General features: G+C 42.0%; 2 protein-coding genes across 9 annotated transcripts in view; one reads left to right on the forward strand and one right to left on the reverse strand.

Annotated features, from left to right (window-relative positions):
• Positions 1 to 2,559: 2,559 nt before the first annotated feature.
• Positions 2,560 to 12,999, reverse strand: HIGD2B (HIG1 hypoxia inducible domain family member 2B). Of its 2 annotated transcripts, none has more exons than XM_024349278.3 (3): positions 12,636 to 12,999; positions 6,763 to 6,941; positions 2,560 to 3,138 (listed from the first exon to the last, which is right to left on the reverse strand). In XM_024349278.3, exon 3 carries the CDS (start codon positions 3,123 to 3,125, stop codon positions 2,805 to 2,807), a length of 321 nt encoding a protein of 106 aa, XP_024205046.1. In that variant the 5' UTR covers positions 3,126 to 3,138; positions 6,763 to 6,941; positions 12,636 to 12,999; the 3' UTR covers positions 2,560 to 2,804. The 2 variants fall into 2 exon arrangements, 1 of the variants encoding a protein (XP_024205046.1); XR_008539635.2 differs by having other exon boundaries at positions 2,565 to 2,918; positions 12,594 to 12,999.
• BBS4 (Bardet-Biedl syndrome 4) overlaps positions 12,978 to 27,104 on the forward strand; it is a 52,218-nt gene continuing 38,091 nt past the window's right edge. For 2 of the 7 annotated variants that reach the window (XM_009429004.4, XM_063794004.1), the window contains exons 1-2: positions 13,024 to 13,379; positions 22,314 to 22,365. In XM_009429004.4, coding sequence (XP_009427279.1) covers positions 13,332 to 13,379; positions 22,314 to 22,365 — 100 coding nt within the window. In that variant the 5' untranslated portion in view covers positions 13,024 to 13,331. 7 annotated transcript variants of the gene reach the window in all.

The raw sequence follows: 27,104 nt of genomic DNA on the forward strand, positions 1-27,104 counted from the left end.
TCAATATTATAAATAATGTTGCATGTAACATTCTTTGGCCACATACCTGATTATCTTTGAAAACTTCCCTAGAATTCAGATTGTTAGATCAAAGCCTTAAATATTTTTAAGATCTTAAATACACAATACTCAACTGCTTTCTTGAAAGACTGTAATAGTTTTACTTCTACCAGCTACAAGAGTGTCTTTCAGTCATGCAACAAAGCCCACACCTCAAAACAATGAGTATTAGCTTTAAAAAAGTCATTGTCAACTGAGTTCAAATGGTTTTTCCTTTAATTTGCAGTTCTTACTTGGCAATGGTAAGTCAAACTTTCCAAAAAAAACTTTGTTCTCTTTTTTCATAAATTATATATGCATGCTTTTTGTCATTTTCTATGGAACTGTTAACATTTCTTCTTAGCATTCTAGTCTTAATATTTCTCAGTGAGGGATTTTTCTGACTTCATTCTGAGATCTAGGCTCCTGGCTGGGGCAGCAAGAGGTGGGATGGAGAAAGGGCGGGGAGTCAGAGTCAGGCTTGTTCTCTTAGTCCTTCCACAATCACCAAGGTGTGACCTGGGCCAACTCTTGGTATCTCTGGGCTTCAGTTTCCTCCTCTGTAAATAGAAGGGTCTTAATTAAGGTCCCTTCCAGTCGTATAAAAGGGAGTTAGAGACCCGTAGTTTCAAAGCTTCTTTCACTATCATGATTTGTGATCAGCTTTGAAGGAGGTAGTGCTAGTGGGTAAACATCAAACCATAAGCTTGTTTGCCAGTTCTAACCTACCACTACCACCTACCACTGAGAAAATCATTTCAAGGCTCTTAGTTTCCTGATCTGTAAATGGAAACCTCGTTTTACAGATTTGTTGTAAAAATTATGTGAAATAATAGAAATCAGGCCAGGCGCGGTGGCTCACACCTGTAATCCCAGCACTTTGGGAGGCTGAGGCGGGCGGATCACCTGAGGTTGGGAGTTTGAGACCAGCCTGACCAACATGGAGAAACCCTATGTGTACTAAAAATGCAAAATTAGCCGGGCATGGTGGCGCATGCCTGTAATTCCATCTACTTGGGAGGCTGAGGCAGGAGAATTGCTTGAACTCAGGAGGCAGAGGTTGCAGTGAGCCGAGATCATGCCATTGCACTCCATCCTGGGCAATAAAAGTAAACTCCATCTCAAAAATAATAATAATGATAACAGAAATCAAAGTGTATAGAGCATAATATACCACAGACAGGCAGGATGCAGTGGCTCATGCCTGTAATCCCAGCACTTTGGGAGGCCGAGGCGGGTGGATCATCTGAGGTCAGCAGTTCGAGACCAGCCTGGCCAACATGGTGAAACCCCGTCTCTACTAAAAATACAAAAATTAGCTGGGCATGGTGGTGAGTGACTGTAATCCCAACTACTTGGGAGGCTGAGGCAGGAGAATAGCTTGAACCTGGGAGGTGGAGGCTGCAGTGAGCTGAGATCGTGCCATTGCACTCCAGCCTGGGCGACAAGAACAAAACTCTGTCTGAAAAAGGAAGAAAGAAAGGAAGGAAGGAAGGAACGAAGGAAGGAAGGAAGGAAAGAAGGAAGGAAGGAAGGAGAGAGAGAGAGAGAAAGAAAGAAACAAACAAAGAAAGAAAGAAACAAAGAAAGAGGGAAGGAAGGAAGGAGACCATATTCATACTAGTAGCTGCTTATGACTAATAGAAGTAAGGATGAGGATTAGAAGGGATTTCAACTTTATAATACATTCTTTCCTTTATATAATAATAATGAAAAAGACAGCCAGTCACAGTAGCTCATGCCTGTAACCCTAGTGCTTTGGCTAAGGTGGGAGGATCATTTGAGCTCAGGAATTTGAGATCAGCCTGGGCCACCGAGCAAGACTCCATCTCTACAAAAACTTTAAAACAATTAGCCAGGTATGGTAGCCTGTGCCTCTAGTCCCAGCTACTAGAGAGGCTAAGGCAAGAAAATCATGTCAGCCCAGGATGTCGAGGCTGCAGTGAGCTATGCTAGTGCCACTGCACCTGCACTCCAGCCTGGGTGACAGAGTGAGACCTTGTCTCCCTTTTAAAAAAAAAAATGAAGCAAATGTAACAAAATATTAACAACAGTCAGTGTTGATTCTGTGGTAGGAACATAGTTGTTTGCAAGATCATGCTCTGTACTTTTCCGTATCTTAAAAAATTTCCTGGCCAGGCGCAGTGGCTCATGCCTGTAATCCCAGCACTTTGGGAGGCCAAGGCAGGCTAATCACGAGGTCAGGAGTTTGAGATCATCCTGGCCAACATGGTGAAACCCCGTCTCTACTAAAGATACAAAAAATAAGCCGGGCGTGATGGCGCGTATCTGTAATCCCAGCTACTCGGGAGACTGAGGCAGGAGAATTGCTTGAATCTGGGAGGCCGAGGTTGCAGTGAGCCGACATTGTGCCATTGCACTTCGGCCTGGGCAACAGGGCGAGACTCCATCTCAAAAAAGAAAAAAAAAAATTCCCCCTTCCCATACAAATATGCCTAGCTCATAAAAGCAATCCTAAAAGATTACATACAGTATGTGTGTAATTTTTTACTTTTTTACTTTTTAGAGTTTATTAAGCAGGGGAGTGGAGGGAAGATGTGGCATAAATAGAAGTATGTAACATTCAAACAACAGAATCTGGGATTTTTGAAAAAATCTTTCAGTTACGGTTACAGGAAGGGTCACTTCCTCCCCCAACGACACAGGGACCTCTCAAAGGAGAGGAGAGAGTAAGTCCCATAGTAGGGCCAGTGGTTGCTCCTGGGTTTTGGAATGATTTCTGCAGAGTTTTCAAGACCCTGGGCTCAGGGTGGAGACTTCATAGCGGTGGCAGCTAGACCCAGCAAGATGGCTGCAACAGTGAAGCCCTGGGCGGCGATCTGGGTGTGCATCATAAGCCGTGAACATTGGCTGTTGCCCTGGTGGAAGCAGTAGAGGCCGTTGGTGAGGACGGCCGCCGTGCACAGGAAACCTATGGGTACCACCGGATTCTCGCGGGTCTTGCGAAGGAACTTTTCCTTGAAACCCTCTGGATTGCTGTAAACAGTGGGGCTAAGCCCCTCAAAGATGGGGGGCTTTGATGATTCAAAGGGGGCCTCCGGAGTCACAAAGCCGGGAGTCGCCATGCCTAGGCCACAGCTGCAGGAGAAAATCCTTTGTTTTTTTTTTTTGAGAAGGAGTCTTACTCTGTAGCCCAGGCTGGAGTGCAGTGGTGCAACCTTGGCTCACTGAAACCTCTGCTTCCCTGGTCTCAGTTAAAGCAATTCTCCTGCTTCAGCCCTCCAAGTAGCTGGGATTACAGGAACATGCCACCATGCCAGGCTAATTTGCATATTTGTATTTTTAGTAGAGACGGGGTTTCACCATATTGGCCAGGCTGGTCTCGAACTCCTGACCTCATGATCCGCCTGCCTTAGCCTGCCAAAGTGCTGGGATTACAGGTGTGAGCCACCATGCCCAGCCTACATGTTTTATATAATGTTATTTGATATAACAACTTGGAAAGGACAAAATTATAGAAATGGAGAATAGATTAGTGGCTGCAGGGGTTAGGAATGGGGAGGTGGTGGGAAGGAGGTATATGTTTATTAAAGGGTAACGACAGGGAGGCTTATGGTGATGGAACTCTTTGTATCTTGACTATGGTGACAGATAGGAAAACCTACATGCGTGACAAAGCTGCACAGAACTAAATACACACAAATGAAGTAAAAGTGGGGAAGTCTAAATCAGATTGGTGGACTGTACCAATGTTAACATTCTGGCTGTGATATTACACAATAGTTTTGGAAGATGTTACCATGGGATAACTGTAGAAAGGGTATATGTGATCTGTCTATTATTTCTTACGACTGCAGGTGAATCTACAATTATCTCATAAGAAAAAGTAAGAAGAGGCCAGGCGTGGTGGCTCACACCTATAATCCCAGCACTTTGGGAGGCCGAGGCAAGCAGATCACTTGAGGCCAGGAGTTTGAGACCAGCCTGGGCAACATGGTGAAAGCCCATCTCTACTAAAAATACAAAAATTAGCCGGGCATGGTGGCACACTACTCAGGAGCTACACAAGAGGCTGAGGCAGGAGAATCGCTTGAACCCAGGAGGCGGAGGTTGCAGTGAGCTGAGATCACACCACTGCCCTCCAGCCTGGGTGGGCAACAACAGCAAGACTGCAAGGGAATAATGTTCTGTTTGGGAAAGAGATTGCATGTAAATAGGGGGTCTGGTAGCTGGGCGTGGTGGCTAATACCTATAATCCCAGCACCTTGGAAAGCTGAGGCAAGAGGATCACTTGAACCTAGGAGTTCGAGACCAGCCTGGGCAATATAGCGAGATTCTGTATCTATAAAAAATGAAAAAATTAGCCAGGCATGGTAATGCATGCCTGTGATCTCAACTACTCAAGAGGCTGAGGCAAGAGGATCAATTGAGCATCCAGAAGTTGAGGCTGCAGTGAGCCATGATCATGCCACTGCACTCCAGCCTGGGCGACAGGGCAAGACTGTATCTCTAAAAATTAAAAAAAATAAAATAATAAATAGAATATATAAAAGTAAAGAAAAATCAAAAATAGGGATCTGGAGCTGGTAGAGAAGAAACAGAGCTGTATGGAAGAAAAGAATACTTTTCCTTGTTGATATATGGTCTGTGTCCCCTTTTTCTCCTCTTATTTTCTTTTGCATTCTTGCTCTGATTGACTTCTTTCTCAAGTGCCTCTTCTCTCTGACTTTCCCTGTGTCATTATTTTCCTCAATTCATTATTTTCCCTCTTTGCTTTGCTAAAAGACTCTATCCCTGCATCTTATTCAGAGCACACTGACTGCACTGGACAGGAGTTACAAGAGGGAAGAGGTACTCACAGAATCCTGGATTTCTAAAACACTTAAGCTACAAAGGTTGGTGAATATCAGAGTCCAATAGTCACATATTACACAGAGGAAAACTGAAGTGCTGAGAAGGGAAATAACTTGTGTCACTCACAGAGGGAATTTTTGGTAAAGTTGGAATATGAGCCTGGGATCCACTAGGACAGCTTCCCTAATTTTCTTTTCTTTTTGTTTCAGACAGGTTCTCACTCTGTCACCCAGGCTGGAGTTTGGTGGCATGATCAAAACTCACTATGGTCTTGACGTCCTGGGCTCAAGTGATCCTCCCGCCTTAGCCTCCCAAGTAGCTAGGAATGCAGGAGTGTGCCACCATGCCTGGCTAATTTTTTTGTATTTTAAGTTTGTAGAGATGGGGTCTGGATACATTGCCCATGCTGGTCTCAAACTCCTGGACACAAGTGATCCTCCTACCTTGTGCTCCCAAAGTGCTGGGATTAGAGGCGTGAGCCACTACGCCTAGCCCTAGTTTCTATAATTTTCAACAGACGGAGCTCACTAGTTGGAGAAAAAGAGATTCCTGGGGGCAGTCAATTAAAACATAGAGAAATTAGAGCAACATGGTAAGAGAAATAATCTGATCAGGTGCAGTGGTTCGCGCCTGTAATCCCAACACTTTGGGAGGTCAAGGCAGGAGGATCAAAGCCTTGGAGTTTGAGACCGGCCTGGGCAATATGGCAAAACCCCATCTCTACAAAAAATAAAAAATTAGCTGAGCATGGTGGCGCATGCCTGTAGTCCCAGCTACTCAGGAGTCTGAGGTAGGAGGATCGCTTGAGCCTAGGAATTCAAGGCTACAATGAGCCATGATTGTGCCAATGCATTTCAGCCTGGGTGACAGAGCAAGAGACTTTGTCTCAAAAATAGAAAAGAAAAGAAAGAAAAAGAAAAGGAAGGAAGGAAGGAGGGAAAAGAAAAAAGAAAAAAAAAAGAATGAAGGAAAGAAAGAGGGCAGCCAGGCGCAGTGGCTCACGCCTGTAATCCTAGGACTTTCGAGGTGGGCGGATCACCTAAGATCAGGAGTTTGAGAGCAGCCTCGCTAACATGGTGAAACCTCATCTTTACTAAAAATACAAAAAATTAGCCGGGCGTGGTGGCACACTCCTGTAGCCCCAGCTACTAGGGAGGCTGAGGCAGGAGAATCGCTTGAACCAAGGAGGCAGAGGTTGCGGTGAGCTGAGATTCTGCCATTGCACCCCAGCCTAGGCAACAAGAGCAAAACTGTGTCTCAAAAAAAAAAAAAAAAAAAAAAAGAGAGAACGAAAGAAGAAAAAGATGCAGAGAGGGGAAGAGGAAAGAAGGAAGGGAAGGAAGGAAGGATATAGTTATTAAGTAGTTATGAGCCAGAATTATAAACTAGCCAGATGGTTTTGTGATAGGATTTGGGTAGAATGAAAATCTCAAGAGGTTAAATTCCTAAGAGGCAACTCTTCTCTCTTACTAACTATGGATTATTTTAAATGCACCAGATACCCCTCCTCAAGATGTAATATTATACCATAAATGTTATGGGGAGAAACTGCCCAAATGAACAGACCAGCGCTCACACTGAGAACAGGAATAGGGAGTAGCCTATTTTGAGCCTACCTTTTTAAAAAACACTTGCATTTTGGGAAAACATAAAAAAAAAATGTCCAACAGGGTTGTCCTGTTGGTACCAAAAACCTTCAGAAATTTCAGAGTATAGGATGTTGGTAAGAAGCACCAAAGCAGAAAGTACCTCTTTCTGCATGCGAGAAACCATCATTTATGTGAGAGTGATGTTCCCTAACACAAGAAAGGGTCTCTGCTAAGCAAGTGAGGGGTGGAAGGAGCTGTTGCCAGAGTCTACCAGAAGCATCCTGGTAACCAACTGCTGGTCCAAACATTTCCTACTTACATGGAACAGTGGAAAGTGCCAACAGAGTTCTCCCGACGAATGTCTTCATATTCCTCATAGATTCCCTGCTTTTGCCTGGGCAAAATAGTCCATCAACCAAAGTTTAGGTTTTCTGATCTTCTTCCCATTCTTACCCAGCTGGTGGAGTCTACAGCCTATTTCAGGTTTGACCTCAGTAGCTAGAGGAAAAGTGGTTAAACAAAATAAAGAAGTTAGAAAGGGTTAAACAAAATAAAGAAGTTAGAAGCTGATTTACCTTTAAAAATAACAAACTTAAGTTCTTGTCTACAGTAAGTTTTATGGATCAAAAACTATTCTGACTTCTTATCTCAACAGATATCTTACACATATCACACATCAGCATACATATATGCCTTTTAGAAAATTCTGTTATTAAAACTCGAAGGAAAAATGAGATCATGAATAAACTGAACATTTAAAAAAATTTATCTTTCATAACTTTTCATTCGAATATCTGTGTATTATAATCATTTATTGTTTCATGTACTAATTCATCTATGTATTTACCAATCAATAAATATAATCTGATATACACTATGATAAATGAGGTCAAAAAAAAGGAGATACCCTGATCCACACAAGATATAAAGATGAAGGGCTGGGCGCGGTGGCTCACGCCTGTAATTCCAGCACTTTGGGAGGCTGAGGTGGGCAGACCACCTGAGCTCAGGAGTTCAAGACCAGCCAGGCAAACATGGCGAAAACCTGTCTCTACTAAAAATACAAAAAATTAGCTGGCTGTGGTGGCGGATGCCTGTAATTCCAGCTACTCAGGAGGCTGAGCCTGAGGCACGAGAATTGCCTGAACTCAGGTGGTGGAGGTTGCAGTGAGATCGTGCACTCCAGCCTGGGTGACAGAGTGAAATTCTGTCTCAAAAAAAAAAAAGTGCTGTATTGAGGACTGAGACCTGAGATAGAGACAGGGATATACAACTTGAGTCATACTGTGGACTGACAGGATGGGAATAGCTAAGGGACTGTCTGAGGTGGGGATGCCTGTCTGGTTCACTTGTTACTGCCTTGTTTATGTGACTTAGATAGTACTTAGCTTCTGCTGCTGATACTCAGTGGGAGATACACCTAAACCACACAGACAGCATTATTCTGAAAAGGACAAGTTGCCAGGGAGTGTGGACCAGTAGTCTCAGTGGCCCTGTACTCTCCAAGCAGAAGTGTAGACTTCTTCTTCCCTGTGACTAGCCTTCGGGTGTAATTTCCAGTATATAGTTCCTTATAAATTCTATAGCTCAGGAGAATAAATAAGAGGCTCCTTTTCCAGAAAATCCAGTATTGGTTTTCCTCCTTTAGAGGCGTAGAGTCAGAACTCTCATGGCATGGCAGGATCCATGGAGGTGGCCACATCTCGCTTTTTTCAGTGAGTATTAGATCCCACAAGACAACCGCACAGCTAAACATAATTAAAACTTAGGTTTTATGATATTTGTTCCTTTCCTAAAACCCTCAGTGACTCCTTATTATCCATAGGGAACATATAAGCTAAATAAACGTGAACTTTTTTCTCCAAGCAAAACATTCTCCCCAGTGAATAGAAAATCTTGTTTTCCTGTGTTACCTTGAACCAAAATGGTTTTTTTTTTTTTCTTTTTTTTTTGAGGCAAAGTCTTGCTCTGTCACCCAGGCTGGAGTGCAGTGGTGGCGCGATCTCATCTCACTGCAACCTCCACCTCCCGGGTTCAAGTGATTCTCCTGCCTCAGCCTCCCGAGTAGCGGGATTACAGGCGCCTGCCACCACACCTTGCTAATTTTTGTATTTTTAGTAGACATGAGGTTTTGCCAGGTTGGCCAGGCTGGTCTCAAACTCCGGACCTGAAGGGATCCATCTGCCTGCCTTGGCCTCTCAAAGTGCTGGGATTACAGGCATGAGCCACCGCACTTGGACTCCTTTAAAATTATTATTATTATTATTATTATTATTATTATTATTATTATTGAGACAGAGTTTCGTGCTGTTGCCCAGGCAGGAGTGTGGCACTACCTTGATTATAGACGCAAGTCACTGGGCCTTGGGATTATAGACGCGAGTCACTGGGCCCAGCTTTCTTTCCAGTTTTAAAGTATTATTTTTAATTATCCAAAGTAAATGTGTAGTAAATACTCTTCTTATAAATCTTTGTTTTCTTGATTGCTTCCTTAGCATATAATTTCAGAAATAGAACTGATCAAAGGGTATGCACATTTTTAAGGATTTATAATGCCAGATGCCTTCCAAAAGATGTTAACAACTTATTGAACTGACAGTATATAAGGGTGCTATAGAGTAATTTATTTATTTGAAAAACAAATCTTTATTGTGTAGAAATATGCATTTTAAAAATCCCCCAGAAAAGATGCTCTTCTCTCATTTCCCCATCCTCTTCCTTTTCTTCCACACCTCTGATATAAAGGACATTATTATATCTTATTAAAACTTCATCCACACTAGGCATGGTGGCTCATGCCTGTAATCCTGGCATTTTGGGAGGCCAAGGCAGGCAGATCACTTGAGGTCAGGAGTTTGAGACCAGCCCGGCCAACATGGTGAAATCCTGTCTCTACTAAAAATACAACAATTAGCCAGGTGTGGTGGCTGACGCTTGTAATCCCAGCTACTTGGGAGGCCAAGGCACGAGAATCACTTGAACCTGGAGGTTGCAGTGAGCTGAGATCGCACCACTGCACTCCAGCCTGGGTGATGGAGCGAGACTCTTGTCTAAAAATAAGATAAAATAAAATAAAATGAAAACTTCATCCAGATGTCTAGACAACACTTTAACTATGTATTCTTCTGTATTTGCAAGTTACATGTTCATATAGCCATCTACAGATACCAGTTAGCCTTTGTAATCCATTCCCCACTTAAGTTTCACCATCTACTGGCTTTTCTGTTAATCCCTTGAGGAAAGGTTTGGAATTGAGGGGTAAATCCTTTATAAGGAGAATGCTGCAGTCTATTCGCTATTCACCGCTGACCAAGCTGCCACCTGGCCCTCCTGACTGCAGCAGGCACCCCCACACAGTCATGTAAATGGACTAGGCCTGAGTCTGTAGTTCTTTGCTCTGAAAAAGGAGACGTAATGGCTTCTACTTTTTATCATTTGGTGGAAATAATAGAGGAGTTTCTCTAGAATGTTTTTTGATCTGGTGGTTAAAGGGACCTTGGACATTTAGTCCCTGAAATAAATTGTTGCATCTTTGAAGGAAAAGATGAAAGCAGTTTCCTACACTTTAGTGAAGAAGCCTTTGGAAAATTTTGTTCTGGATGTTGTATATTCTCTGTAGAGGAGTGTTGGGGATTCCCCAAATCATCAGAACTAAAGGGTAACTGAAGAGAACAGGGAGTGACATGTCAGATTGAGAATCACTCTTTTGAAAGTGGCAAAAAGAATATGTGTTAAAAGACAAAATAGGGTAGAAGATAAAAAGAATAGGGCAGAAGATATTAGCTTCAATTCCTTTTTTTTTTTTTGATCCTTGGGAATGATTTCTTCCTAGACTGCCAGTGTTGCATAGTAACCCTGCCCATGAAGACGACTGGAATACTGAAAAACTGCATGAAACTAAGCGCTGTGGGTTGGGCAGGGTGGCTCACGCCTGTAATTCCACACTTTGGGAGGCCAAGGTGGCTGGATTGCTTGAGCTCAGGAGCTTGAGACCAGCCTAGGTAACATGATGAAACCCCATCTCTACAAAAGATACAAAAATTAGCTGGGTGTGGTGGCATGAAGCTGTAGTCCCAGCTACTCAGGAGGCTGAGGTGGGAGGATCACTTGAGCCTGGGAGGTAGAGGCTACAGTGAGCCGTGATTGTCCCACTGCACTTCCGCCTGGGCAACAGAGCGAGATCCTGTCCCAAAAACAAAAAAACTAAGCACTGTGGATTAGAAATGAATAATTTTTCATCTTTATATCTTTTTTTTTTTTTTGAGACAGTCTTGCTCTGTCTCCCAGGCTGGAGTGCAGTGGCACGATCTCGGCTCACTTAGGCAAGGTGTTTAATTAATCTCTGAAAAGTGGAGAATTTAGCACCAGGCATGGTGACTGGTGCCTGTAATCCTAGCTACTTGAGAGGATGAGGTGGAAGTGTTAAAGGTGGAGGGTGTCCAGGTTCTTGGTGTCTTGAAAAAAGAATTGGACAAAATGCACAAACAAAGCAAGGAAGGGACAAGGAATTTACTGAACATGAAAGTACACTCCAGTGTGGGAGCGGGCCTGAGCTTAGAAGTTCAGTGGCTCCGTTACAGAATTTTGGGGAGTTTAAATAACCCCAGAGGATTCCATGGTTACTTCGGGTATGCCTTGTGTAAATGGAGAAGATGAAGTAAAGTTACAAAGACATTTATGGCCTATGCCCTATGGACAGAATATTACCTGTTATAGCTGAAGTGTGAATTGGCCTTATGTTCCCCACCTCCAGACCCTATTTTCCTACCTCAGAAGGATTACTTGAGCCTAGGAGTTCAAGTCCAGTCTGGACATCAATAGTGAGACCCCTGCCTCTGAAAAAAATTTTTTTTGAGACAGAGTTTTGCTCTTGTTGCCCAGGCTGGAGTGCAATGGGATGATCTCGGCTCACTGCAACCTCCACCTCCTGGGTTCAAGCAATTCTCCTGCCTCAGCTTCCCTAGTAGCTGGGATTACAGGAGCCGGCCACCACGCCCGGATAATTTTTTGTATTTTTAGTAGAGACAGGGTTACACCATGTTGGCCAGGCTGGTCTTGAACTCCTGACCTCAGGTGATCTGCCCACCTCAGCCTCACAAAGTCCTGGGATTACAGGCGTGAGCCACCGAGCCCAGCAAATTTTTGTTTTTTAGACGGAGTCTCCCTCTATCGCCCAGGCTGGAGCACAGAAATGCGATCTCGGCTCACTGCAACCTCTGCCGCTTGGGTTCAAGTGATTCTCCTGACTCAGCCTCCCGAGTAGCTGCGATTACAGGCGGGCACCACCATGCCCGACTAATTTTTTGTATTTTTAGTAGAGACGGGGTTTCACCATGCTGGCCAAGCTGGAAAATTTTATTTTTAATAAATGAAAGGCAGAGTATTTATCTGAAAAAAGTGGGAGACCAACAGTCTCGTGGGATTGTTATAAAGATTAAAAGAGAGAGTGTTACTGAAATACTTAGAAGAGCTGTTATTCTATTGCTGTCCTTTCCCCTTGTATTTGGATAGATTACCGTACTTGTTTCTTCTATGTAACTCTAATTGTCAGTGGGGTTCTCCTTCTCTTAGAGGCCTGGAGAAACTTGTCTTAAATGCTTTCCCAGTTAATGAATTGGGAGAGGCAGATTTTATGTCTAAATTACAAGGGCGAGACTTAAAAGTATGAATTGGGGCTAATGTCAGTGCTCAGGTGCAGGGATCCTCCGTTTTGTTCATCACACAGCTCCCGGCACTTTAATAAATGAGGCTCAAAGAAACCACGGGCTTAGGTCATGCAGTAGTCAAATTCAGAACTCATGTTTGATTCCAAAGCCCACACGTTTTCCTAGTTTAGAAACACTAAACATTTAATTCACCGCACCGGGGGCCAGACAGGTAATGGAGAACGCCTTAAGTATGTTAGGAAGGGAAGATTGTGGTAAAAAGGCGAAGAAATGTTTATCTACAGTCGCAGCCGCTATTCAGATCTATTTCACTGCCTTGCAGAAAAGGCCGACTGTCGTCTCTTTATCCCATGGCCGATTTCTTGTGAAATCTCCTAACTTTTAAATATTTCCAATCAAAAGACTGCCGTTCAAATGCAGCCCACCAGGAGCATGTTGGCAAACTCCGGAGTAAACAAGAGTGGGAAGCTGATAAGGTGAGTACCTCAGTTCGATAGTGACAGCCAAGAAACGGGGAGTTTTGTACCTAAGGCGAGAATGAAATTCTCCGCCGGAGTCTCCCGGAAGAAGGACTGAATTAAATGCAGATTAGAGTCAGGGCAGGGCAAGGTGGCGGGAAAACTAGGCTGCCATCCCAGGTGGCTGGCCTACCAGCCAGCGCGGCCGGAGGTACAGACCATGTACAGACCACGGCGAGGGGTGTTAGGTGCTTCTCGGGATAAAGGCAGCGAGTGGCTGCGCATTCCCTCCCCGACTCTTTCAGAGGTAAGCCTTCTGTGGAGCAGACCCTAATCCTCCCCCTGATTCCTTAGGTCACTCGGCGATTTACTTCCTTCCCCGGCTCCTCACAGTCCTCCACAGCCCTACGACTTCCGCTTGCCTCGTCGTCTGGGAAACCGCCGACTTCCGGCCGCGCAGCGGTGGGCTGAGCTAAAATGGCTGAGGAGAGAGTCGCGACGGTGAGCGCCGAGATTCTCTTTAGTTGCCCGGCCGAAGGGCAAGGCAAGCTGGCGGGTGACTTTTGTCCCATGCAGCGGTTCCTGGAGAGAGGCGGAGCTGGGTGCCGAGCGGCTCAGGGTGGGCGGGGCGACACGGTCCCCTTTTTACTGTCCCGGGAACTGGTCGCCTGGGGCAAGTCTGGATACTTAGCAGCACAGGTCCTGTTCTAGGACTGTAGTCCCTCTTGGGGTGCGCTGGACGGAGAAGGGAGACTTCACCAGTAATGGCTCTTACCGTAGTGCCATCTTTTTCTGTCTCGGGGGTTTGGAAGGTAATGACTAGCACTTGTGTAGACAGTTTCTGTTAATCCCGTGAATTGGGAATTTAACATGACGACTGCCTGGAAGCTTGCAGCGTCACTGCCTTCTGCCAGTGGAGCGGGACTGTGTTTTTTCTGTGGTGATTAAGTTTAGGAAAGTACGGTTTTGGAATTCATCTGAAGGCTGAGTTGGGCGTTCACTCCACAGAACTGCTAATATAGAGGAACCCGATGAATTCAGGATGACCTAGTCGCTATTTTTTGAGGCATATATCTATAATTGGATCTAATTTCGGTAAAGTGCCAAGTGTGAAGCTTTGTTTACCTTGCTTTAGTGTTGGGTTTGAAAGCCTGTTCTGTCCATTTGTTAGAGTGATTTTAGGTATTCGGAATTTATTGTCTTTCGAAAAACGCCCTGGAAAACAGTACAAATAGCAGCCTTTGGCTGTTTTACAACTTAGTTTTGGCTAAGCAGCAAGGTTAGCGTTATTGTTAGAGGGCCTTTTGTTTGTTTTCTACTCTCATTTGCAGAGTAGTCATATTATTCTAGTCTAATTAGAAAACTCTGAAGACAGAAACTTTTTTTTTTTTTTGAGGCCGAGTGTCGCTGTTGTCGGCCCGGGCTGGAGTGCAATGGCGCGATCTCGGCTCACTGCAACCTCCGCCTCCCAGGTTCCAGCAATTCTCCTGCCTCAGCCGCCGGATTAGCTGAGAATACAGGCGCCTGCCACCACGCCCGGCCGAAACATTTTTATTAAGCTAAGAAATTTAAAATAGCTAGGCCGGCCGCGGTGCATCACGCCTGTAATCCCAGCACTTTGGGAGGCCGAGACGGGTGGATCACTTGAGGTCATGAGTTTGAGACCATCCTGGCCAACATGGTGAAACTCCGTCTCTACTAAAAATACAAAAATTAGCGGGGCATCGTGGCGCTTGCCTGTAATCCCAGGTACCTGGAAGGCTGAGGCAGGAGAATCGCTTGAACCCCGGAGGCGGAGGTTGCAGTGAGCCGAGATCATGCCATTGCACTCCAGCCTGAGCGACAGAGACAGACTCCTTCTCAAAAAAAAAGAAAGAAAAAACAGATTTTAAAATAATTAAATAGGCCAGGCTCAGTGGCTCACGCCTGTAATCCTAGCACCTTGGGAGGCTGAGGTGGGTGGATCGCCTGAGGTCAGGAGTTCGAGACCAGCCTGGCCAACGTAGTGAAACCCTGTCCCTACTAAAAAAATACAAAAAAATTAGCTGGACGTGGTGGCAGGCGCTGGTAATCCCAGCTACTAGGGAGGCTGAGGCAGGAGAATCGCTTAGAACCCAGGAGGCAGAGGTTGCAGTGAGCCGAGATTGTGCCATTTCACTGCAGCCTGGGCATCAAGAGCGAAACTCCGTCTCAGAAAAAAAAAAAAAAAAAAAAAAAAAAGTAGCATGGTTAATGTTACTGGGTTTTAAATATTAAAAAACATAGGAAAGAAAATACTTCCACTCCAGCCTGGGTGACAGAGCGAGACTCCGTCTCAAAAAAAAAAAAAGAAAATACTTCTACGTAATCTTAAAGTGTAAAAGATAATGGGTAACATAACATTGCTACAAATATAGCTTATCCTCTAGTGCTCATCACAGGTGTTTGTGTAATAGAATATGAACTTGAGTCTGTGACGGCAGAATTGTCATGTACATTTGAATGTCTAATACTGTTTTAAAGAGAATAGCTTTTGTTTTGATATGACTTTAGCAATTAAGCCTGAAGTTAACTGTTTTCATTGTTGTCAAATTTATTGCTAGTAGTGTTACGTTTATAGTAATTTTCATCTTTTCAAGTTACCAATGCATGGAAATGTGAATTTCTGTCCTTTTTGGAAGTGGTATTTTATCTTTTTTTTTTTTTTTTTTTTTTTTTTGAGACGGAGTCTCACTTTGTCGCCCTGTCTGGAGTGCAGTGGCGTGATCTCAGCTCAGTGGAACCTCTGCCTCCCGGGTTCAAGCGATTTTTCTGCCTCAACCTCCCGAGTAGCTGGGGTTACAGGCCCTCACCACCATGCCTGGCTTATTTTTGTGGAGATGGGGTTTCACCACGTTGGCCAGGCTGGTCTTGAACTCCTGACCTCGTGATCTGCACGCCTCAGTCTCCCAAAGTGTTGGGATTACAGGCGTGAGCCATCGCCCCCTGCCTTATTTTTTAATACAATTAAAAGAACCCAGTAATCCTACTCCTAGACCTGTGTCCCACAGAAAAAAGTGTTAAACATGAGCGTGTAGTACTACGGCATTCGTTGTAGTACTATCCGTAGTGGCAAAACGCTGGAAGCAAATTAAATGCCCATTAATAGGGTAATTGATGACTTCAGATATTTCCATACTGTGGAATATTATGCAGTCATTAAAAAGAATGTTACAACTAATTGCTTTTCCTCTCAGAAGCCCCTCTCTCTCACTAGAGAAAGCTGTTCTCCTTTCTTTCTTCTGCCTATTAAACCTCCATTCCTAAACTCAGAAAGAAAAAAAAAAAGTTACAACTAATTGACTTGGAGGGACTTCCATGGTGTAGATTTAAATAAAAGGTAGATGTGAAGTGGGGTATATTATGTGATCTTAATTTCATAACACAAAGGAAAACATATATAGATTCGTAGATAAGAATATATGGATATGGAGGAGAGAAAAGGAAAAGACTCAAAACTCACAGAATTTTTGAAGAAATGTATAGCTAAAAATCTAAGAAGGCTACAGTCAAGGCCTTGAGGCCAGAAGACACCCCATCAAAACTGAGTAAAACTAGCCCAGTGTGGGACACAGAAATTCTAATATGCTACCAAAATTACTTGCGGATTGCTACCAGTTCCTTAGAAGGAAAACTGAGGACTGATATTTGTATTTTCAGTATAGTTTAGAATTCTTAAAAAATGAGCAAACAGGCTGTACTTGGTGGCTCATGCCTGTAATGCCAGGACTTGTGGAAACTGAGGTGAGAGGATAACTTGAGTCCAGAGGTTCGAGACCAGTCTGGGCAACATGTTGGAGCCCCATTTCTACAAAAAACACAAAAATTAGCCAGACGTGGTGGCACGCGCCTGTCTTCCCAGCTACTGGGGAGGATCATCTGAGCCTGGGGAAGTTGAGGCTCCAGTGAGCCATGATCATGCCACTGGACTCCAGCAGGGGCAGAGTGAGACTTTGTCTGAAAAAAACAAAAACAAAAAATGAATGAGCAACTAGCTCTGGCTTTCATGATTTGTGCTTATAAATCTTATTTTTTAAAATTATTATTTATTTATTTTGAGACGGAGTCTTGCTCTGTCGCCCAGGCTGGAGCGCAGTGGCGCAATCTCGGTTCACTGCAACCTCCGCCTCCCGGGTTCACGCCATTCTCCTGCCTCAGCCTCCGGAGTAGCTGGGACTACAGGCGCCTGCCACCACGCCCAGCTGATTTTTTGTATTTTTAGTATAGACGGGGTTTCACCGTGTTAGCCAGGATGATTTCAATCTCCTGACCTTGTGATCCGCCCGCCTCAGCCTCCCAAAGTGCTGGGATTACAGGTAAGCCACTGCACCCAGCCTATAAATTTTTTTTATAATGCCCTGATTCCCATTATTTGATGTATTTGGATAAATATGTCATCCTGTAAATTGAAGGATTAAACTGATAAGAGAAGAAAACAGAAATTAGTGCACTAGTTGATCTGGCTCAGATATAGTGCCTATGTATCAGGTGCTCCATGAATATTTGTTGGATGAATAAATGATCATAAAACTATATAAAAATGAAGAAATAACAGAATAAAATAATTTGTTCTATATAAATCCTATGAATGAGATTGAGTGGGCTAATAGAATCCTTTCCATCTCAAAATGTTCTGGAAAGTCTTGGGTAAAAGACTCATCAAAAAAATAATTCTGCTTTGTGCAGAAAGAAGGGTTGCTGACCTTTGAAGGTGCTTTTTGAGTCTTTAACATTCTTTAGTAATATATTCCCCAAAAGTTAAGAAATTCTAGTTAGATTTTAAAAAATTGAGTTAACATTTAAAAAACAGTTTTGTTGAGGTATAATACACATACCATAAAATTTACTCAATTTAAGTACATAGTTTGATCAGTTTTAGTAAATTTATATAGTTGCACAGCTGTCACCAGAGGCTGCTTTTAAAACATGTCTGTCACTCCAGAAGGGTTCCTGTGTCAGTGGAATTGCTGGGTTATATTGTTTAAGTATTTGTTTAAAAAAACAGAAACAGGCCGGGCGCGGTGGCTCACGCCTGTAATCCCAGCACTTTGGGAGGCCGAGGCGGGCGGATCACGAGGTCGGGAGATCGAAACCATCCTGGCTAACACGGTGAAACCCCGTCTCTACTAAAAATACAAAAAATTAGCCGGGCGTGGTAGCGGGCGCCTGTAGTCCCAGCTACTCGGGAGGCTGAGGCAGGAGAATGGCGTGAACCCGGGAGGCGGAGCTTGCAGTGAGCCGAGATCGCGCGCCACTGCACTCCAGCTTGGGCGACAGAGCGAGACTCCGTCTCAAAAAAAAAAAAAAAAACAGAAACAAATCTGCCTAACTTCTCTGCAGGCTTATATATACGAGTTAACATTTCCATGAGCAATGCATGAGGGTTGTGATTTTTCCACATCCCTGTCAACACTTGGTTTGTCAGTTTGTTTTTATTTAGCTGTTGTAGTGGATGGGTAGTGATGGTATATGGTGGTTTTAATTTGTATTTCCTTCATGAATAATGATATTGAAGATTTTTTATATGTTTATTTTCCACCCGTATCTCTTTGGTGAAATGTCTCTATAAATTTTTGTGAATTTTTAAATCAAGATCATTAACCAAATGAGCCCCTCATTTGGGCTCAAGTGATCCTTCCACGTCAACCTCCCGAGTAGCTGGGACCACAGGTGCAGGCCACGCTTGGCTAATTTTTGTATATTTTGTAGAGGCGGGGTTTCGCCATGTTGCCCAGTCTGGTCTTAAACTCCTGAACTCAAGCAATTGGCCTGCCTCACATATGTATTCTCTTTTATTTTGAGGATTAATTTTTGTTGTTGTGAAATATATCCTACCTGTAAAAGAGTGGTTAAAATGTCGTATGTATGCTTTAAAGGATAATATAATGGAAACTTGTGTTCCTACTGCACAGGTTAGGAAATGGGTCATTAATAACTCTGAAACCTCCTAAATGCCTCTCTCCTACTGCATTTTCCTTCCTCCACATCAGATGTAGTGTTTCTTCAATTTTATATTAATATTTTGTATTTTTTATAGTTTTACCATATATGTTTATATATATCCTTAATAGTTTTTAAAATTTGTTATTAACCTTCAGTTTATTCATTATTTCAACACTGTATAGTATCCTATTGTAGTAAAGTATGTCAATTAACTTATCCATTCCACTAGATGGAGATCGGGATTATTTCTGGTTTTTAGTTATTAAAAACAATGCTGCTGCTGGGTGCGGTGGCTTACGCCTGTAATCCTAGCACTTTGGGAGGCTGAGGCTGCGGATCATGAGGTCAAGAGATCGAGACCATCCTGGCCAACATGGTGAAACCCCGTCTCTACTAAAAATACAAAAATTAGCAGGATGCGGTGCTGCGCGCCTGTAGTCCCTGCTACTCGGGAGGCTGAGGCGGGAGAATCACTTGAACCCAGGAGGCGGAGGTTGCAGTGAGCCGAGATTGCGCCACTGCACTTCAGCTTGGCAGAGCGAGACTTCGTCTCAAAAAAAAAAAAAAGCTGCTATAAATAGGGCCAAGACTAAGGAAAGGTAAGTGAGGTGCTTAGGGTTCACATTTTATGGAGTAAGAGTAAGTACCTTCTTAAGGTTTATACCCTAGGTTCTTCACTTGCCTCACTTTAGTCCTAGCCCTGAGCATTATTATGTAGGTCTTCTGATGCAATATCTAAGAGTTTCTCTAAGGTATACCTAGAAATAGATTGCTAGGTAATGGAGTAACTTTATTACTTACAGGAAACTATATGGTGGTTGTAACAGTTTATGCTTCTGCCACCAGTCATGGTGGATATGAAATTATGTCTTAATGTGATAATTTACATTGCAATTTTTTTTTTTTTTTTTTTTTTTGAGACAGAGTCTTGCTCTGTCACCCAGGCTGGAGTGCAGTGGCGTGATCTTGGCTCACTGCAACCTCTGCCTCCTGGGCTCAAGTGATCCTTCCACCTCAGCCTCCCGAGTAGCTGGGACCACAGGCGCAGGCCACACTTGGCTAATTTTTGTATATTAGCCAATATACAAATATTGTAATATTTGTATATAGAGGCGGGATTTCGTCATGTTGCCCAGGCTGGTCTTAAACTCCTGAACTCAAGCAATTGGCCTGCCTCAGCCTACCGAAGTGCTGGGATTAGAGGTGTGAGCCACCACACCTGGCTGTTTGTTTGTTTTGAGCCTATTCCTCAGGCTGGAGTGCAGTGGTCCAATCATGGCTTGCTGCAACTCGGCTTCCTGGGCTTAAGAGATCCTCCCACCTCAGCCTTCTGAGTAGCTAGGACTAAGGGCACCTGCCACTATGCCTGGCTAATTTCTAAAGTTTTTTTATAAAGGCAGAGTCTAGCTGTTTTGCCCAGGCTGGTCTCAAATTGCTAGGCTCATGTGATCCTCCTGCCTCAGCCTCCCAAAGTGCTGGGATTATAGGTGTGAGCCACCACACCTGGCTGATCTGTCTTAAACTGGAGAATTGCATTTTTTTCTACCTCCTTTCTTTTTTTTAAAAAAACTGAATTTCCATCTGTTACCCCTCCCTTTCTGCTCCTCTTATTTCATTCCTTGGAAGTTATACATTGCCTTCCTTTAATGAGTACCAAAGAAATTAAAAAATACATGTTTACTGTAAGTCCAGGCCTAAATGTTGCTACTACAGGGACCATCAAATGCTTTACTACCATCTATTGCCATCTGCAAATGTATGCCATTGTTGTTTAGTTTTGTAGTTCTTAATGTATTTTAATTAAACACCACAAATTCTGCTTTTTGTTTGTTTTGTTCAGTCAGTAGATGCTTAGAATACTTGCTTATTTTACCAATTCCTTTGCTTATTCCACTCCTTTGTTCTGGGATTATTTTTCTTTTTCGTAATATATTTTCATTAAAAGTTTATTTGGTGAGAATCTAAAAACTCTCAAATTCTGAAAGTTTTAAAAATTTGCCTTTGTTGTTGAAAATTAGTTTTGGTGGGTGAGAGAATCTAGATCAGGTGTTGGCAAACCTTTTTTTGTAAAGGGCCAGATAGTAAATATCGTGGGCTTTGTGGGCCATAGAGTCTCTGTGACAACTACTCAGCAATGCTGTTGTAGGACAAAAGCAACCATAGACATTATGTAAACATGAGTGTGGGTATGTTCTGACAAATTTTGTTTATAGACACTGAAATTTGACTCAATTTTCATGTGTTAAAATATTATTTTTTGAGTTTTTTTAACCATTTAAAAATGTAAAAATCATTCGTAGCTTGTAGACCAAATAAACAGGATGGATTTGACCTGTGGGCCATAGTTTGCTGACCTCTGGTCTAAATTAACATTCATTTTACTTAGTACCTGACACTGGAGTAATTATTCTTATGATGTCTTATTGTGATATTGTCTTCCATTTTTAATTGTTGAAGAGCCAGCTGTCAGTCTTTTTTGTTTTTCTTTTTCTTCTTCTTTTTTTTTGAAATGGAGTTTTGCTCTTATCACCCAAGCTGGAGTGCAGTGGTGTGATCTTGGCCCACTGCAACCTCTGCCTCCTGGGTTCAAGCGATTTTCCTGCCTCAGCCTCCCAAGTAGCTGGGATTACAGGTGCCTGGCACCACACCCAGCTAATTTTTGTATTTTTAGTAGAGATGGGGTTTCACCATGTTGGCCAGGCTGGTGTTGAACTCCTAACCTCAGGTGATCCACCTGCCTTGGCCTCCCAAAGTGCTGCAATTACAGGCATGAGGCACGGCGTCTGGACTTTCTTTTTTTTTTTTTTTTTTTTTTTTGAGACGGAGTCTTGCTCTGTCGCCCAGGCCGGGGGGCGATGGTACGATCTCGGCTCATTGTAACCTCTGCTTCCCAAGTTCAAGCCATTCTTCTGCCTCAGCCTCCCAAGTAGCTGGGACTATAGGCACGTGCCACCATGCCGAGCTAATTTTTGTATATTTAGTAGAGATGGGGTTTCACCATGTTGTCCAGGCTGGTCTTGAACTCCTGACCTCAAGTGATCCTCTCGCCTCGGCCTCCCAAATAACTGTCCTTTCTTTGTTGGTAATCTGGTGATATGTTTTCTTGTTTGGCTGCTTTTAAGAGCTGCTTCTTGTCTCTGGTGCAGTTCATTATGATGTATCTAAGTATGTATTTATTTTCATTTAACCTGGTCAGGATTTGTTGAGTATCCAGAAACTAAGGATTGGTGTTTCTCATTACATCTGGAAAAATTTGAGCCATTATTTTTGCTTATATTGTGGTATGTCATAGGAAGTTGATAAAAGAAAAATTCATTTGATGGTTTTCTATGATGTTATAGTGGAAAATAATTATCTCCCTTTTAGAATTGAGTGCTAGACAGTTTCTGTGTAGATGATCTCATAAGCTTCCTTTTATCAAACAGTGATCACTTTTTTGGTTTGGCTGCTGAGAAGTATGGCATCAAGTATAATACTCATACGAGGTGTTTAAGAACTGAGTATATTTCTTATGCACATTTTACTATATACTATAATTATACATTAAAAATGCACATTGTAAATATTATAAATATGCGTTATACATTGTTAATAGTTTGGATAGCAAAAGTATGACTTGACGTTTGTTTTTTAAACCATATTTAAAATAACTCTATCACAATATGGATTTAATGGATTAATTGCATAATTGGTGAGCTACTGATTATTCTTGTTATTTGGATGCTTCTTTAAGTTAGCAAGTTTATATTGTGGTGCTTCAATATAGACTACTTATTTCATTTCAGAGAACTCAATTTCCTGTATCTACTGAGTCTCAAAAACCCCGGCAGAAAAAAGGTCTGTATGCAGTTTCATTGTATGTGTATGTTTGCACAGACAGATTTCTCTTTTATTTATTTATTTATTTATTTATTTATTTTTTTGGAGGCAGAGTCTCACTGTCACCCAGGCTGGAGTGCAGTAGCACAATCTCGGCTCACTGCAATCTTTGCCTCTGGGGCTCAAGCAATTCTCCTGCCTCAGCCTCCCGAGTAGCTGGGATTACAGGTGCACGCCACCACACCTGGCTAACTTTTGTGTTTTAGTAGAGATGAGGTTTCACTGTGTTTGCCAGGCTGGTCTCGAACTCCTGACCTCAGGTGATCTGCCCACCTTGGCCTCCCAAAGTGTTGGGATTACAGGCGTGAGCCGCCGCGCCTGGCCAGATTTCTCTCTCTTGTTGATTCTTTTATCTATTCTATATTATTTCAAAATGAGTGTTGGGAAAAGAAGTAATAGTCTAAATGTTCTGTCACATCTAGCTTTTATTTAATAGAGTTATTAGATATTAGGAGGTTGGTTTGACCTGGAAATTATTTAAATGGGGTTTGATTATTACGTAAGTGTGTACTAATTTTCTGCTTCTGGAAAAACCACTCTGTGAAGTTCCAGGTATCTTTTTGCTTTGTTGGTTTCTAGTTTAATTCTATTGTGGGTAGAGAACATTCTTTATATGGTTTGTTTTATGGCCCACAATGTGGCCTGTGTTGGTGCATGTCCCATGTACACTTGGAAAGAATGTGTATTCTGCTCTTGTAGGATGTAGCATTCTGTAAATGTCAATTAGGTCAAGTTGGTTGATAGTGTTCTGTATATACTTACAATTACAGATATTCATATTCTTACTGATGTAGTTACTGATTGGAAGGGTGATAGAAGAGTGTTGAAGTGTGCAAATGTAATTGTGGATTTGTTTCTGCTTTCAGTTCTATCAATTTTTGATTTGTGTATTTTGAAGATCTGTTGTTGGATGCATATACATTTAGGATTGTCTGATTTCTTGGTAAATTGACCCGTTTGTCATTATGTAATATTCCTCTTCAATTTCTGATAATATTCCTTGTTTGAAGTCTACTTTGCCTGATAATATTTTAGTTTTAGTTATTTATTTAGCTATTTTAGTTTTGCTTTGGCCAGTCTTTGAATGGTATCAACATATAATTTTCCTAGAGTAAAATTCCCTTTTTTTAGTACAAATTCTGAGTTTCGACAAGTGAAACTAGCCATGTAACCACTAGTAGCACCATAATCAAGTTACAAAAGTTTAATTACTCCCCCAAAAGTCACCTTTACTTTGTAGTAAACCACTTCTTCCATTCCCAATTGCTGGCAGCCATTAATCTGTTTCTTTCTTCCTAGTTTTGCCTTTCTTGGAATGCCAAATAAATGGAATCATACATTATTATTATTTTGAGAGAGAGGGTCTCGCTCTGTCACCCAAGCTAGAGTGCAGTGGTGTGATTATAGCTCACTGCAACCTGAAACTCCTGGGTTCAAATGGTTTTCCCCAGTAGCTGGGTCTACAGGTGCATGCCACCATGCCTGGCTAATTTTTATATTTTTTTTTGTAGAAATGGGGGTCTGGCTCTGTTGCCCAGGCTGGTTTTGAACTCCTGGCTTCAAGTGATACTCCATCTTCGGCCTCCTGAAGTACTGGCATTACAGGCATGAGCTATTGCACCTGGGTTATGTAAATTTTTCAGTGGCTTTTAAACCTCATATAATGTTTGTTGGTTTGTTTGTTTTTGAGGCGGAGGCTCGCTCTGTCACCCAGGCTGGAGTGCAGTGGTGCAGTCTCAGCTCACTGCAACCTCCACCTCCTGGGTTCAAGTGATTCTGCTGTCTCAGTCTCCCAAGTAGCTGGGATTATCGGCATGAACCACCATGCCTGGCTAATTTTTTTATTTTTAGTACAGATGGGGTTTCACCACGTTGGCCAGGCTGGTCTTGAACTCCTGACCTCAAGTGATCCACCTGCTTTAGCCCCCCAAAGTACTGGGATTACAGGCATGAGCCACTGCATCCAGCCCAATATAGGGAAGTATTAAGAAAACAGAAGAACTATCATCCTTAAGTATTAACGGGACTTTAACAAATTAAAAAAGTAGTACTTTGAATAAAAAGCTGTCACATTTTACTGTGAAATCCTTAGACTTTTTTTTAAACCTCTAGTTCAGGTTTTTTCAGCTTTGGCATGAATGATATTTTGAGCAAGATAAATCTTTGTTGGAGTTGTCCTGTATATTGTAGGATGGTTAACAACATCCCTGGCTTCTACCTGGTAGATGACAGTAGCACTTAATTGTAACAACCAAAAGTGTCTCCAGATGTTGCCAGTTATTCCTTCTGGGGCAAAATTGTTCCCACTTGAGAACCACTGCTCTGGTTAAGTAGTGTAATACTTGGAAATAGAAGGCAGAAAGTTGGTAAGTGCATAAAGAATTCACACAGAAGTTGGATTAGCAAGCTGAGAGACGTTATTTGAACAAGTAGCAATTGGAGGCATTTTGACTGAGAATGGATGTTGTGCCTCTCCCTCACCCTTTCCTCCTCAGCTTGAGAGGTCCATAGTCTCTCAAAGTTTGGCTCTTTAGTTTTGAGGATGATGACTGCCAACTGTGGAAGGGATAAACAGATTTCTGTTCGGTATTTTTGTCCAAATATATCAGGACTTTTTCAAGAACAGGCAATGAAATTGTTGATCAGAACTACTTGGTGGTTCTGAGAAAATAATATGCTACATGAGGCTACTGAAGTCCTCTTCCTTTTGCCCCATGATGTAACCTTAGGTGACTTTCTTCTGGCTTTCAGCTGAAGATCTTACCCATCATTGAGGTGAGCAAACTGATTTACTGCTTGAGTCTATTTTCTTCCTTAAAGGAGTCTTCATTGAAAACTTTACCCATTTTGGGGTGGCCAAAGCTGAGGATGAGTTTTGTCCACAACCTGAGACAACATACTCACTATGTAAAAAACCTGATCTCAGCTTGATAGCTGGTTTTAGAGTAATTGTTTAATAGAATAATTTATTATTGTAAAATATATATAAAATTTACCATTTTTAAGTGTGTAAGTCAGTGGCATTAAGTACATTTACAAAGTTGTGCAGCCATCACCACTGTCCATTTCTAGAAGTGTTTCATCATTCCAAACAGAAACACTGTACCCATTAAATCTCCACATCCCCTTGCCTCCCCAGATCCTGGTAATCTCCATTCTATTTTCTATATCTATGAATTTGACTATTCTAGGTTTTTCATGTAAGGTGAATCATACAATATTTGCCCTTTTCTGTCTGGCTTATTCCACTCAGCATTTTCAAGATTCATTCATGTTGTAGCATGTGTCAGAATTTCATTCCTTTTTAAGGCTGAATAATATTCTAGTGTATGTATATATCACATTTTGTTTATCTGTCTGTTGATGGGCATTTGGGTTGTTTTCCTTAGAGTCTTTATATGTCAGTAATTCTTAAAGAATTTAAAAGTTGTAGAAACTAGGAATTTTGTAGATATTCTAGAAATATGTCATTTCCTGTACTGTATATAATAATTTATTCTACAGACTAATTACTGTGTATATATTTGGTTCTCAGACGTGATTTTGATTTTGTAGATGCTGTACATGCTCTTCACTTCATTAATCTTTTCCTTTTGCTAATTTTGGTTCTTGTGTATACAGAATTATAGAGTTACAAGGTAATTTAGTTGTTACCTAATTCACCCTAAAGTCTACATGAAACCACTGTCACAGTCTTTGATAAGTAGTTACTAAATCTCAGTATTTCTACTGTGATAGTGAATGACTTTCATTGATTAGCTTTCTGAAAGAATAGTTTATCTTACTTGTCTTGGTATCCTCACCTCTGAGTCTATTTGTCTGTTGTAATCTGGCTTTTGCTCCACCGCTCCACTGATTAAATTGATGAGCTAAGCATTTTTTTTTTTTTTTCCACTGCAACCTCTGCCTCCCGGGTTCAAGTGATTCTCTTGCCTCAGCTTCCCGTGTAGCTGGCATTACAGGTGCCCACCACCATGCCTGGCTAATTTTTTGTCTTTTTAGTAGAAACGGGGTTTCACTATGTTAGCCAGACTGGTATCGAGCTCCTGACTTCATGATCCACCCCAAAGCCTCCCAAAGTTCTGGGATTACAGGTGTGAGCCACCGTGCTTGGCCCAATTCTGTTTAATTTTTGAGGAACAATGTTAACTTCTAATTTAAATGGAAGGTAGTATATATCTAATTTTTCCCTATTATTTTTAATTTCAATGCTAGTAAATCTTTAAATCTGAAGTACACACTCTTGAATTTTGACAGATATGTATACTCGTGTACATATTTATATTCCTGTAATCATCAGATCAAATTAAACATTTTTATCACTTAGAAAGTTTCCTCATGCCTTTTTCCAGTAAGTCTTCTGCTTCACTTCGCCAGATGCAACCACCATTCTGATTTCTGCCTGTATAAATTGATTTTGAACTTTCCTATAAGTTGTGCTTGAACTTCACACAAAGGGAGCCATACAGTATCTACTATTTAGCTTTTGGCAGCTTTCATACAACATGTTGTTTTGGAGATTCATCCATGTTGTTATATGTATCAGTAGTTCCTTTATTTAAAGAATGCTGTTTAGTATTCAGTTGCATGAATATACCACCGTTTGTCCATTCTCCTGTTAATGAGTATTTGCAATGTTTCCAGTTTTTGAGTACTGTGAAAGTTTCTATGAACATTTATTTATTTAGAGATGGAGT

This window comes from Pan troglodytes, chromosome 16 (assembly GCF_028858775.2).
Source record: "Pan troglodytes isolate AG18354 chromosome 16, NHGRI_mPanTro3-v2.0_pri, whole genome shotgun sequence".
In the NCBI taxonomy this organism is placed as follows: domain Eukaryota; kingdom Metazoa; phylum Chordata; class Mammalia; order Primates; family Hominidae; genus Pan; species Pan troglodytes.